The sequence below is a fragment of the Schistocerca serialis genome, chromosome 6 (genome assembly GCF_023864345.2).
Source record: "Schistocerca serialis cubense isolate TAMUIC-IGC-003099 chromosome 6, iqSchSeri2.2, whole genome shotgun sequence".
Taxonomy (NCBI): Eukaryota; Metazoa; Arthropoda; class Insecta; order Orthoptera; family Acrididae; genus Schistocerca; species Schistocerca serialis.
The window spans coordinates 375,380,204-375,393,589 of NC_064643.1; the positions used below are offsets into that span (position 1 = coordinate 375,380,204).

The 13,386-nt window shown below is 39.3% G+C and overlaps 1 protein-coding gene across 2 annotated transcripts in view; it reads right to left on the minus strand.

Moving 5' to 3' along the window:
- The window catches only part of LOC126484043 (protein misato), a 93,540-nt gene that overhangs the window by 35,547 nt on the left and 44,607 nt on the right, over window positions 1–13,386 (minus strand). For both annotated transcript variants that reach the window (XM_050107382.1, XM_050107383.1), the window contains exon 5: window positions 1,365–1,652. In XM_050107382.1, the coding sequence (XP_049963339.1) occupies window positions 1,365–1,652 (288 nt within the window). The remainder of the gene's footprint in view (window positions 1–1,364; window positions 1,653–13,386) is intronic.

Below are 13,386 nucleotides of genomic sequence, written 5' to 3' on the forward strand. Positions count from 1 at the left end.
TACTGCATACACATGGAAAACACCAAAAAACAACTTGACATAGCTTAGTGCAGGGTGAGGTGGTTGTCCCTAAGCTGCTGGCATCTGTCAAAAATTAATGAAACTGTCAGTTCAGTCGACATATGCAAATACAAAACATATATACACTGTAAGATTTGGACAGTTTGATTATTGGCTTGATGAGGACCATATAAAACATGATATAAAATTTGAACATTTTTAAGGTGCTGGAAAAAATTAAATTTCCAAATCTATAAATACACATAGCACTTAATTACATGAACAAGCGGTAATGTATATTTTCATCAATTTGAAATTGTATAATTCTTTCTGTAAAGTTAGGTCTTAAAACAATTTGCGGTAAACCAGTTATGGGCTGGTTTGGCTATCATTCTGACAGTTCTTTCTGTTGCCAAATTTTGGTTCAAAAAATGGTTTGAAATGGCTCTGAGCACTATGGGACTTAACATCTATGGTCATCAGTCCCCTCCGAATTTTGGTCTTGGATGAATATGCTTATGTCATAAGTAAATATTGCAATTTTTCAACCATCTTTTAATGACCTTTGGAGATCATTTATGCAGGTCCACACCTGCATCATGAAACCTCTCAGTATACTGTATGCTACCACACATTATCATATTTTGAATTTAATTTTATTCCTGTGGTGCAGTCAATTAATGTGACCCTTGTTTTCAGTTACGAAAACATGTGTCACCAAACGCAAGATGATTCCCATCCATGTCATAAAAGTGCCCTGGACCTTAAGTATTTTAATATATTAGACACAGTGTAGATTCTTGTCTTCGAAACTTTTGTATTAAACAGGTCGGCCTACAATAACATATGAAATCCACAAAACTCACTGATTCTTTACAAACTAGGGAATAATACATACCAGAAAAGGTTGATAGTTAAAATAATGATACATTCAAGGATTTGTTAGTTGACATCATAAAGCTGATCACATTATCAGTCCTATCACTCCCCCAGCCCCTAAACTAACTGTTACAGCTTGCAGGCAATACTGCAAGATTGGAAGAAGAGCAGAAAAAACATCTACAAATGTGGAGCACTACACATGCTAAATCTTTTCAACAGTATGGACAGTCACACCTGAAATACTAACTTGAATGATACTGTTTTCTTGCTGCAAATGATCTGACAATAGGTCATTTACTAAACATTTCAAATATATTTTGGAGGCTTTGTTCCATGTTAACCTGTCTTGCAATGAAAAAACATATTTTGCACTTGGTGAACATCTTCTCATGCATACACTCATTTCATTAATCTTATAATGGTTCCTTAAAACTAAAGAGTGCACCAAAAATTAAACAAACTGCAATGGTTTCTCAACATACATTATACTGTAGCAATGGAAAGTGACGTGGTGGGCCAACTGTCCGCCATCCAGAAGAGGCTGTACTCAGAGGAACCAACAGTGAACTGTGCTCTGCCCAACTTGTAAATCCTAACAATATGTTCACTGTACGAATGCTGTCTTGAAACGGCGTGCTGCCTGGGTATGTGGAACGAATAGTAGGAAATGTAAGAGAACTCTTTCCTCGATACTCATCTGCCAGGTGTTCCAGTAACCCACTACATAAGCCAGAAAATCCATCTGTGCTATCTGCGATTATTTGAAAGCCCTGTAGGGAAAGAATTAGTCAGTTCATTGAGTTCACATATAAACTCAGTACAAAACAATTAAATGCTACTGCACTTCTACAAAAATTAAAATTGTAATATGAAAGAAAGAAAGCAGTCAATAACTGAGAACAAAATTTGGCCCAGTTACTTACAGAAAAGCAAACATCAATTATATAATGCCAATCACATTTATACCTCCCTCTCTCTCTCTCTCTCTCTCTCTCTCTCTCTCTCTCTCTCTCTCACACACACACACACACACACACACACACACACACACACAGAGAGAGAGAGAGAGAGAGAGAGAGAGAGAGAGAGACCAAATAGTTCTCATAATACAACTTATCTTGTTCTGATCTCCACAACGTGTTAAAAATAGCACATGCAACATATTTTTTTACATACTATTTATAGTATTCACTGTAAGGACCTCCATACATTTGTGTGGACTTTATTCATGTTTTGAAGAGATGTATTCAATAACAGCATAAATGGTAGAGTGGATGTTGGAGGATTATTTGTAAATGAAACATATTCAGCAATGTTTCATTTCTGGATCCTCTTACATCTATGTAGAAAGCTATGGAAGAAAAGACACTCTGCACTTACTGGTTACATTAGCAGCATGCTCAGATCTGCAGGTATGAATAAACCACTAATGGCACATAGGCACCTCTTCAACTCTGGAAAATGGCACCTGTATACAAGAGCTGTGCCACAACACTCACAAAAAAGCTGGAGTGTAATAGGGCACCATGCAAAAAGTACCAGAAAAGAAATATAAACGGAATTACGTATGTGAAACGCACATTATTGTTGCATGAAAAGTGTGCTAAAGTATGCCTAAACTTTATTTGTGACGATATTCAGTGGTCATTTCTAGATTGTTTGCATGATGAAAACATGAAACTTACATCCACCGTGATTTCACAAGAAGAAATGATTAAAATGCTATATAGTGACTTAAAATGAACAAAAAAATTTATTGTAGTGAAATATCTATGATTAAATTAGGCAATGGCATTATTGTAAATCCAGCTCAAATACAGGGTTTCTTAAATGAAGTCTTCATGGATGTAGTGAAGGAGATGGCAGTATGACAATGAAGTAAATCCCTTTGGACTTGATCAAGAAGAATTAAAAATAATTTTTCATACAGGATGTGTAGAATGTTTATTATGATGAAAAAAATATAAAAAATTCTGCTGGGTGGGACAGGATACACATCACAGTAATCAAATCATTTAAGCTACATCAACTAATAAATGAATTTTCTGGACGGGATGCTTTCTGACATGTTGACATGTGCTGAAGTTAAACACCTGGTCACGAAAGGATCAAGGTATGATACTGAAAACTATCAACACATTTCTATTCTTCCAATGTTGTAGATATTGAAAGTAGTAGCTGCAGCATATATTCAAAATGTTATTTGAAAATACGATTCCAAATAACTAACACAGGGAAAAGCATTTTGGATGCAATAAAACACTTTCTCAAAAAGATAAGGAAAGCATTAAATCAGAGAAATTGCTGGAATATTTTGTGAGTTTACATGGGTGATCATCTTGGTAAATCATGCCTTGCTAACTACAAACTAGACAAATATAAGATCAAAAGCAGTGCTCTGCAACAGCTTATATCATAACTGCAAAACAGGAGAGAGCAGGTAATTGTAATTTCAAATGCAATGAATTATTATTCTTAAATGGTGTACAACACCTCACTCTGTGTCTCAGGATGCAATGACTAGCTACCTTCAGTTTCGATGTAGTGCTATCCTAGTGTCACATTATTAACATACTACATATTTTTGCCATGCTGCTTTTCCTGCATGATACTGAGTAGCTTGCTTAACTGAGTTGTTACTGGCACTGCCATCCCAGCTTGGAGACAATTAATTCACATGAAACAAAAAATGTAAGACAAGCTTCTTACTTCTATTCTGACTGCATAAAATTAGGCATCTGTTTACAAAATAGATCAATAAAAAGTTAGCATTATTTTTGTGTGTTGGTCTTTTCTTGTTAATTTGTTATATTAAAACCTTTAAGTTTTCTACCATATCTAGTTGACCCAGAGAGTACAAAAGTTTGATTTCCCATGATCATGAAAAGAGAATCTTGGATTTAAAAAAATGAGAATGAAGGAGAATGTAACTTGGTGAAGAGTGTGTAAAAGGCTACACTTCGTGGACAATTCTATTTCTATTCTTTGTAAACGATTTACCAACGAATATAAATTCTCCACCAGTTATGTTGCATGTGATACTTCTGTTTTAATTGAAGATGATGATGCACAAGCAATTCTTGGCTCTACTGTTAACTGGTTTCAACTAAATGGGATGAAACTGAACATAGCACAAACCCATATGGTACAGTTCAAAACCAAACATTAAGAATGCCAAAAGATTAAAATAAATTATAACAAGCAATTTATGAGATGCTGATTGTGTCAAACATCTTGGATTAAATTTAGATACACATTTCTAGCTGCAATAGAAATGTTGAGCTCTCATCAAATAAATTAAGCAGTGTTGCATTCACAATACAAATACTAGCAAATGCTACTCACAGCAATACACACAAAAATAGCACAGTTATTTTTAATCTTGTCATAAGATATGCATAGTTTTCCGGGGATGCTAATGTCATTGACAAACATTTTTGGATATATGTTTGCTGCACAGCTAAATAAATCCTGTCATGCATTACTTTGAAAAGTACAAATCCTAACTATTTCCCCCTTTCCAAATATATTTACTTAATTCTAATCTTTTGCTCAACAGACTTAAATTATTTTGATTAGGCTCACAGCCAAGAAGCAAACATAATCATTGTTTCCTGTACATCAATTGAAATTATATGTTCGGACTTGACAGTTTCTGAGGATTAAAGTACATAACACATTAACAAGCAAAAAAAGGCTCAATATATAGATCCTCTAAAAATAAGCTACAGTATTTTGTGGCAAAATTTGAATAATGAGTAGAATAATTCATGAAGGATGAATTGATAATTTCAGCAAGTTGTAACCTAGCATTAGATTTACTGATTAACTATTTTCCATAACAGAACTGTGTTTAGTATTAAGTTATGTTGTTAGAATTTGTTGTACTTTTTATTGTGGTCAAGTTTTATCACAAACTTTGGTGTCTCTCTCATACTTGAATCAAATAATTTAGAAATGTATGTTACAAGACAAATTAATCACAAGTCACAATTTGTCAGGAATTTCTCAACACACTATGGTGGAACAGCTATGAAGTAATAGGTGAGTTCTAAAGTTATGTGCTACGAGCGAGAGAGATTGTGGCTGCTGTCCTTTAGTGTGTCAAGATGTTGTAGTAATCTGGGAGCAATGTACAGTAAATAAACTCAAGTAATTTATTGCATTTTAAAGACGCTTTAAATTCATTTGCATCTAGTTCAATGATAATGCCACAATTGAAGCAAAACATATGTCAGTAACGAAGAGATGATTGCTAACTTATTCCATGAATGGAGCACCAAGTGGGAAGGGTGTGTGTGTTACATATTTATAACTCAGTCTCTTGTACTTGTGGGTAATGCACAAATAAACTGTCTTGTGTTCGCAACACAACAGTGATGAAAACTAGTTGCAAAGCACAGAAGTAAACCCGCACTTGTAACATACCAATGGTGAAGTGAAGATCCAAATAAATCATATGTTAAGATGGATGCAGCATTGATAAAGTTATTAGAGCAACAATACTAGCAAACAGCCATGCTGCAATGTATAATAACATCAGGCATTACTGCGAATTCTACACCGACTGTTCAGTTGTTTCCATCAATTTCTGGAATGCTGGTCAATTTGGAACTACATCAGTGTCATATACATCACAACTTCACAACCTTTAAGGTAAGATATTCAAAATTTTCTACTTTCATCTTGGTCTCAGCAGAATGTACAAAGTCTACTTAGAAAGGCGTGTCCCCTAGAGGATCATATAAATTGCCTTTTAACACTTGTAAAATTATTTTCATGGCTTGTTTTCACTTCTCTGGCTCACACTGACTTGTGTCACTTGTGTGGGTCTATCCCTGTTGATATGGGTGCATTTCGAGTTCCAGTTTTGGTGGCACACTGCTCTACTAAGAAAATTCAGTATATCAGTGAGTGTTGACGCACCAGCAAAGTAAAATATTTTGTTATTTTTCACTATATTGTTTAAATGAATGATGATGGTAATGTTTTGTTATCAAGAAAGGTGTAATAACCACAACTGCACACAGTTCTTTGTATTTCTTTTCAACTTATGCTGTTTACTGTGGAATAAATAACAACTGTCACTAGTGTGCAGTTACTGATTTGTTTGAATTTTATCATTCACCTGCACAGTTATGCAGGTATTAATTCTGGGCTAAGAAATGTTAACTAAAATTCACTTTGATGTTAACAAGTATTTACTGCAAGTGGAATATTATTACTTTTGTTTCTCAAATGGCAACTGCAAAACATATTTTGTCCAAAAGTGAACTACTTAGTAACTTCAATGAAACATCGGACAACATTGATTTGTCTGAAGATTACAACACTGATGCTAATTGTTCATTACAACTGCCAGCAGAGGTATAACATCTTCAGAGACAGTAGTGATGAAGAAACTTGTCTCAATAGCAGTAATGAATCTGTAATGTTTCTTGCTGTGCCAAAAACTGTTGTCAGTGAAGCAATCTCTTGGTGCATGTTCACAACAATGTATAATACTAAATGAGTAAAATGAATCTGATCCTCAGCATTATAAACACAGAATGAAGCAGTGGAGATGGTTACAGAAAGAGCAAGCTTTTGTTTAAAAAAAACTTGTCTTTCTGCAAATGCTTCCACTACAGATGTGAAGTACATTTGCTTGTTCTATATATTTCTCTTATATTTTAGTGTGCATGACATATCGGGAATATGATATTTTTCTTTCAGGATCTAGTGGCATTCAAGTGACTTTTGCAATATTGGTCTTAGTGTTTCTCAAAAACTGAGGAAGTCTTTACTTTTGCATCAGAATGCACAAATATGTTTTCAATTGCAAAAAAGTAGTATATCATTCCACGTCATCTTAAACTTCGGTGGTTTTTTTTGGTTGAAATTTAATTATGTATGTGATCCTGGAAACAGCACAGCCATTAGACATGATGACAAGGTAGTTTTATCACAATGGAAAGATAACAGTTGTGTTGTAATGACATCAACATGTTGTGGAATTCAGCCAGAACACAAGGTGAAGTACTCATCCAGTAAGGTGGTTAAGGAGAAGGAAATGGATTTGAAGATCGTTCTCCAGTTTCTCAAGTTAGGTAAAGTGAACAGCTACATGGAATAAAGAATAGTTGCAAAGTGAAATAAAATTCCACAAAAAGATAGTAAGGGCTTGACGAAACTGCAACTGTAAATGGCAACTGTTTTTAAGTAAAGACCTGAGGTGGGTAAACATTAGGATTAAACTGAACCTAATTCTTTTGTTAACAAGAGATTAGATGGTTATGGTCATTTCCCAGTTGCCAATCATCTTATTTCATGAATGTAGAGATTAACTTCATTTAACAAGCAGAACCAACACTTGTTGCAAACAGTTCAATGTATATTTATATCTTTCAAATCACAAAAATTGTTTCAAGCAGTTTCACACACAGAAATAACATTCTCTTAGTCTATTAGATTATTGTTAGTGAATTTTCTATGATAGTTTTCCAATGGCTTTAATTAATTACTTAAATTTATATTCCAGTTTACACATGTTTGAATAAAAATGCTTCACACGGTTTCACCTAGATGTACCTTTATCTTAGGCTGTTACATTCGTACTATTTCACAATGAGTATGAGCCTATGATTTTAATTAATTACGAAAATTTATATTTTAGTATACACATAAATCAATAATAAAGTACAAAATTACATGTGGATGAGATAAACATGCAGTTCATCTGTCAACCACAGTCCTATGTACTTGTGAAACATGCTTCATATCTGTACTACTAAACAAATACAAGATAATGTTTAATGTCATTACTAAAAATCTGATTTACTGTTTGCCCCCAGTAGCTGAGTGGTCAGCATGACAGAATGTCAATCCTAAGGGCCCGGGTTCGGTTCCCGGCTGGGTCGGAGATATCTCCAGTCAGGAACTGGGTGTTGTGTTGTCCTAACCATCATTTCATCCTCATACACGTGCAAGTTGCCGAAGTGGCATCAAATAAAAGATTTGCACCCGGCGAATGGTCTACTCAACGGGAGGCCCTAGTCACATGACATTTACATTTATCTGATTTACTTCATATTCCTAAATGACACACTAATAACCATTCATATGGACATAGGCTACATATTTTTAATATGCATTTGATACAGGGTGGAGAAAAATTGTGTCACAAAATGTTAACCCTGGACTGCTGATGCCATTAGGATCCACAATTACTAATGTCGTGTAGGTCGACAACACAACATTTTTAAACTACGGAAACTTGACGGCACACATTCCAATTGGTAGTGGGATTGCCCTGTCACCATTCATCGGTTGATGGGCAGCACTATGATTGTCGGTTCACGCATACAAACGTTCCTCGCCCCATCACTGCCACAACGTGATTCGCATGTGTGTCAAAGAGGTCTTACTGTTTGTCTGCACCTCATGTCAGAGGCATTCACACATAAGCTTCGCTTCGGAGCACTCACGTCACCTGTGATTTGGTCATACAGTAAGCATGGTGGTCCAGTATTCGTTTGAAGAACAATGAGATATGGTTTTGGTTTATGGACTAGCTGAAGGTAATGAGCATGAAGTTTGACATTACCCAGCAAGATGCCACCCACACCCGCAAATGTTTAAGGCAATTCACCGATGACTTGGTGAAACAGACTTATCGGTGGCATATCATGGTGATGCTGGAAGGCCTCAAACACTTCGCACTTCGCGGAAGCACCTATTACAAGTACTCGAGCGGGTGGACATGACATGGGGGTCACTCATCGGTTAGTCTAGGAGGTTTCGAGAGATGATGACCAGCATCCATTTAGGTTCCACCCTATGCAAGACCTAAATGCTGTGGCAGACTATGAACGCAGGCTGGGGTTTTGCTGGTGGTTTCTGCGACGTGTTGCACGGGATCCCGACTTTCCCGCCATTGTGTTGTTTCCCGACAAGTCCACCTTCCATCGGGATGGCCTTAACAACACTTGAAACGTTCATTACTGGGCAAGGGAAAATCCTCACTTCACGTACATCCATGGACATCGAGAACAATTTTCGCTCAACATTTGGGCATGCATCATGGGTGACTATCTGATTGGGCCGGTCCGTCTATCTCCTCGACTTACCAGGGCAAATTACCTTCACTTTCTGCAAGAAACTATACCCAGCTTGCTGGAAGATGTTGTCCTGGACATACGGCTACACACGTGGTTGCTGCGTGATGGGGTGCCCGCACATAACAGTCGTGCTGTGCACAGATATTTAAATGAACTCTTCGACGACCGGGTAATTGGCAAAGGTGCTCGTAAGACATGGCCCCCACCATCACCAGACCTCCTGCCACCGGACTTTTTCCTGTGGGGATTCTTCAAGGTTCTAGTTCACCCACCCAGATGCGATCCACCTAGAAACAAAGAAGAAATAATGGATTGCGCTCAACATGTCGTCAATCACGTCAGGGCAATGCCAGGAATCTTTGAAAGAGTTTGGCAAAACACTGTTCGACATTACCAAGCTTGTGTCACATCAGAGGGTCGCCGGTTCGAGCACTTGCTTTAAGTAAACAAAGTCCTAACTACAGAAAAGGACCATTTCAGGGCCAACACAATTTGTAAAATACTTTCTGTCCGCAAGCTACCAGCTGTTGATGGGTTTGTTCCCGGTATGTCTTATCATGAAACTACAATGGGTGTGTCGGGACCAGTGCGGGTTCACCCTCAGGCCCCCGGAGTGGAAGGCTGGTGCGCTGCCACTGAGCGTGCATGCCATCTTGGATACATTGCAATCTCCGGCAGGCAAAGCATTCGCGGTCATGCACTGTCCAGAGCATCCGGCAACAGGGCAATCCCGCGGCCAATCGGAGCACTTGGTGCCAAGTTCCTGTAGTTTAAAAATTGTGTGCTGTCAACCTGCACAACATTTGTAAATTTGGTTCCTACTGGCATCAGCTATCCAGGGTTAAAATTTCATGTCACAATTTTTCTCCACCCTGTATTAAGAGGAAACATTGTTAGCAAAAATCTCTGAAAGTTCTTGACCAATTTACTTCAAATTTTTATACGATACTCTAATAAACATTCAGACAGACACAAGCTGTATATTTTTAAATATATGTAATATATAAATATATACAGGGGAAAAACTGTTAGCAAAAGTCCCAAAAAGTTCTTGACTGACTTACCTCAGATTTTAACATGACACTCCAATAAACATACAGACGCGCACAGTCTACATATGTACTGTATATAAATACATGTATATAATACATGTAATACGGAACATGGTTAGCAAACATCTCATAAAGTTCTTGACCAATTTATTTCAAATTTTTGCACTATACTCTAATAAACTTTAGATGGATGTAGGCTACATCTTTTAAACAATATACAGGCTTTCTTTTAAAAACCAAATGCAAGAATGAAAATACTACACTGTGTTGTGAAAATGTCTGTATTCATTTTCTTTCTCGCATTCATTTTTAAGTATGATTACAGGGCATTTAAACCATTGCACAAATCAAATCTCCCATAAAATTCTTTCTCCTTATATATAATGTTACACAAAAACTGTACACAACAATGTACTGTTTTTTCTTCTTCCTTACTGTCAGTTTTAACAGCAAACAGGAAAGTTGTATTTATGACTAACTTTGTAATCCTACTCATTCGCAGATTAAAACGTAAAATAGTTTCTGAAGCTACTATCCTAACAGATTCACTGTAGCTGGACACGTCTCTCTCATACCCTAATACCAACGATCCCAAATTACTTACCCACTCATTGAAAGCAACTTCAAACCTCAATCAAGGTTTCATTTGCAATAATGTGGCGGGACCACCGTTTAGGGTAGGGAAAGTTAGTTTTGTGCAATAATCTGAGCACAAGTTACAGCCAGGTACAGGCCGGATAGCAGTGAGTTACACATACCAACAGTTGCGAAGTAGAATAGAGGCCACAGGGCCATCAAATTGCTGAAGGAGTATACGCAGTGGTTGAATGTCGCAAATCACAGGCAGAAGGGGCCCATTGGCCGACCTAGCATGTTATGAGTATATGGCACGAACCGGTGCGTATAGCAAAACAGAGGTGCACAGGAGCGGGTTTCTAATGAGATTCATTCAAGTGTGGTAACTCTCCTGGACGGCGGAGCATGTCACACCACCAGCTACACGCAGCAGCAGATGGGGTGCCAGTGTTCCAGTCCGCGCCGGGTCGCTGGTTCAACCCTCTGAGGCCGACCCGGGGTCCGTAGCCAGCCAGCGGCGGGCCACTCCACGGCTCGCTACCACAGCCAGTCATCCTGGCTTCCAACACTTGCCGGAGGCATCCTGAGACAAGGGCCGCAGATTTGAACTCTGGATCATGGGCACCTGTTGTCACCGCAATCTTAGCCACACCGGTGAGAAGCACGCAGCTGGCCGCCTGCAGCTCACACTGAGTTACGCTGAGTCGGCAGGGTCGCAGACCGCTGAGTCAACTGCCAGCATCCTGACAACGACGCAACTCTGCTGCCATACAAGAACGACACACAGCAATGCATGCATGGGTCACTGAGGCAGCCATTCCATGCCAAGCCATTTCGCAGACAGCAAAGTGGTGTCTTCAGCATTGCAGGACCCAGTGACACAGATCGAGAGGAATGAGAGCACTGTAGTTGGAAACAATAAATGACTTGGAAAGCTCAGATGAGTCTTAATACGGTGCCTTCTACCTCTTCCCACTACATTTGATGTTGCTCTTACATTCGGTAGCAGAAGTTGCCACTACATTTCGTCTCAGAACAGCGGACGTCGTCTGTCCAGTACGACGTTGGAGCCCACCGCCCGCATTACATTCACAAGATGTGGTGAGTTTTGACCAGTTTTCTTTTGAGTATTGGACATTTTCTTGCCTTTTTGTTTTTTTTTTTTTTTTTTTTTTGAGTATGGCTCATGGCAGGCCATTTTAGATGTTTTGCATAGGCATATTTTTTTTTTTTTTTGGTCAGAATAAGTGTTAGTGCATTTGGGGCAGTAGGATTCATTTTTTTTTTTTTTTTTGTGGCATTTAATTACTTTTGTATTGGTTTGAGTATGATGTTACCAAGTACACTGCTGGCCACCGTAAATGCAACACCAAGAAAGACAAGAGGTAGCACAACAAAATTTATTTTGTAGATAACATGTTGACCAAGTATCAAATGATTACGTTTACAGACGTCTGTGACATGTGGTTCCTGCCAGAATCAGTAGCCAGAGTAGCCGCCATTGTTGGAGATCACCGCTGCCACACGTCTCGGCATTGAGTCAAAGAGACATTGGATGTGTTCCTGGGGTACAGCAGAAGCAGCTTCCACACGTTGCCAAAGATCATCTGGTGTGGCAGCTGGGGATGTAATCTGGGTCACTCGTTGAGCAACCATGGACCACATGTTTTCTATCGGCGAAAGATCCGGAGAGCGAGCCGGCCAGGGAAGCACTTCAATCTGGTTATTGACAAAGAACCTTTGGACAATGCGTGCCACGTGTGGTCGCGCATTATCCTGTTGAAATATGGCTGTGGCCGAGCCCTGAAGGTAAGGAAGGACAACTGGCTCCAGCACCTCGGATATGTAGCGCCGGCTATTTAAAGTACCGGCAATGCGTACTAGAGGCGTGCGAGAGTAATATCCAATACCGCCCCATACCATAATAACCGGTGCAAGACCACTGTGGCGGTGCATAATGCAACTGTCCAGCATCCTCTCTCCATGGTGTCTCCATACTCGAATCCGACCATCGTGGTGCTGCAGACAGAAGTGTGCCTCGTCAGTAAAGACAACGTCATTCCATTCTGCCGTCCACATCCGTCTGTCATCACACCATTGGCGACGGAGACGTCTGTGGTTCTGCGTCAATGGTAGACGAAGCAATGGACGTCTTGCGGACAGACCACTCTGCTGTAAACGGCGTCAAATGGTACGCGCAGACACTGGATGATGCGTTACAGACGCAATGTGCTGTGCTATGGTTCGGGATGTCACTGAGCGATCCGTCACTGCCATGCGCACAATTTGCCTATCAGCACGTGCAGTGGTGCACCGAGGTGAATGCGATCGACCATGTCGGTCCGTCGTACCCTCCTGCATCCAACGGTCACATATCCGCATTACAGTTGTTTGGTTTCGTCCAACACGATTACCGATTTCTCTGTATGATAATCCAAAATCTCGGTAAGCCACTATCCTTCCTCTGTCGAACTCGGATACTTGATCAAACGATGTTCGCCATTGTCTACGAGGCATAACTGATCGTCTTGTGAAACAACCACAAGGTAAACACACGTGCCGAACGTACACTCGTCGAAATCACCAAGCCTTAAATGGCGCTATGAGGTGGCGCCACAGGCTCGCGTGATGTGCGTCTGCGCTGAAATTCTAATCAGTTGCATATCTCATCGCTGCAAACCCATGGTGTAAATTTCACTTGATTCGGATGCATCAGGGTGTTGCATTTACGGTGGCCAGCAGTGTATGATGATACTGAGGTGTAGGGAATCGGTTTA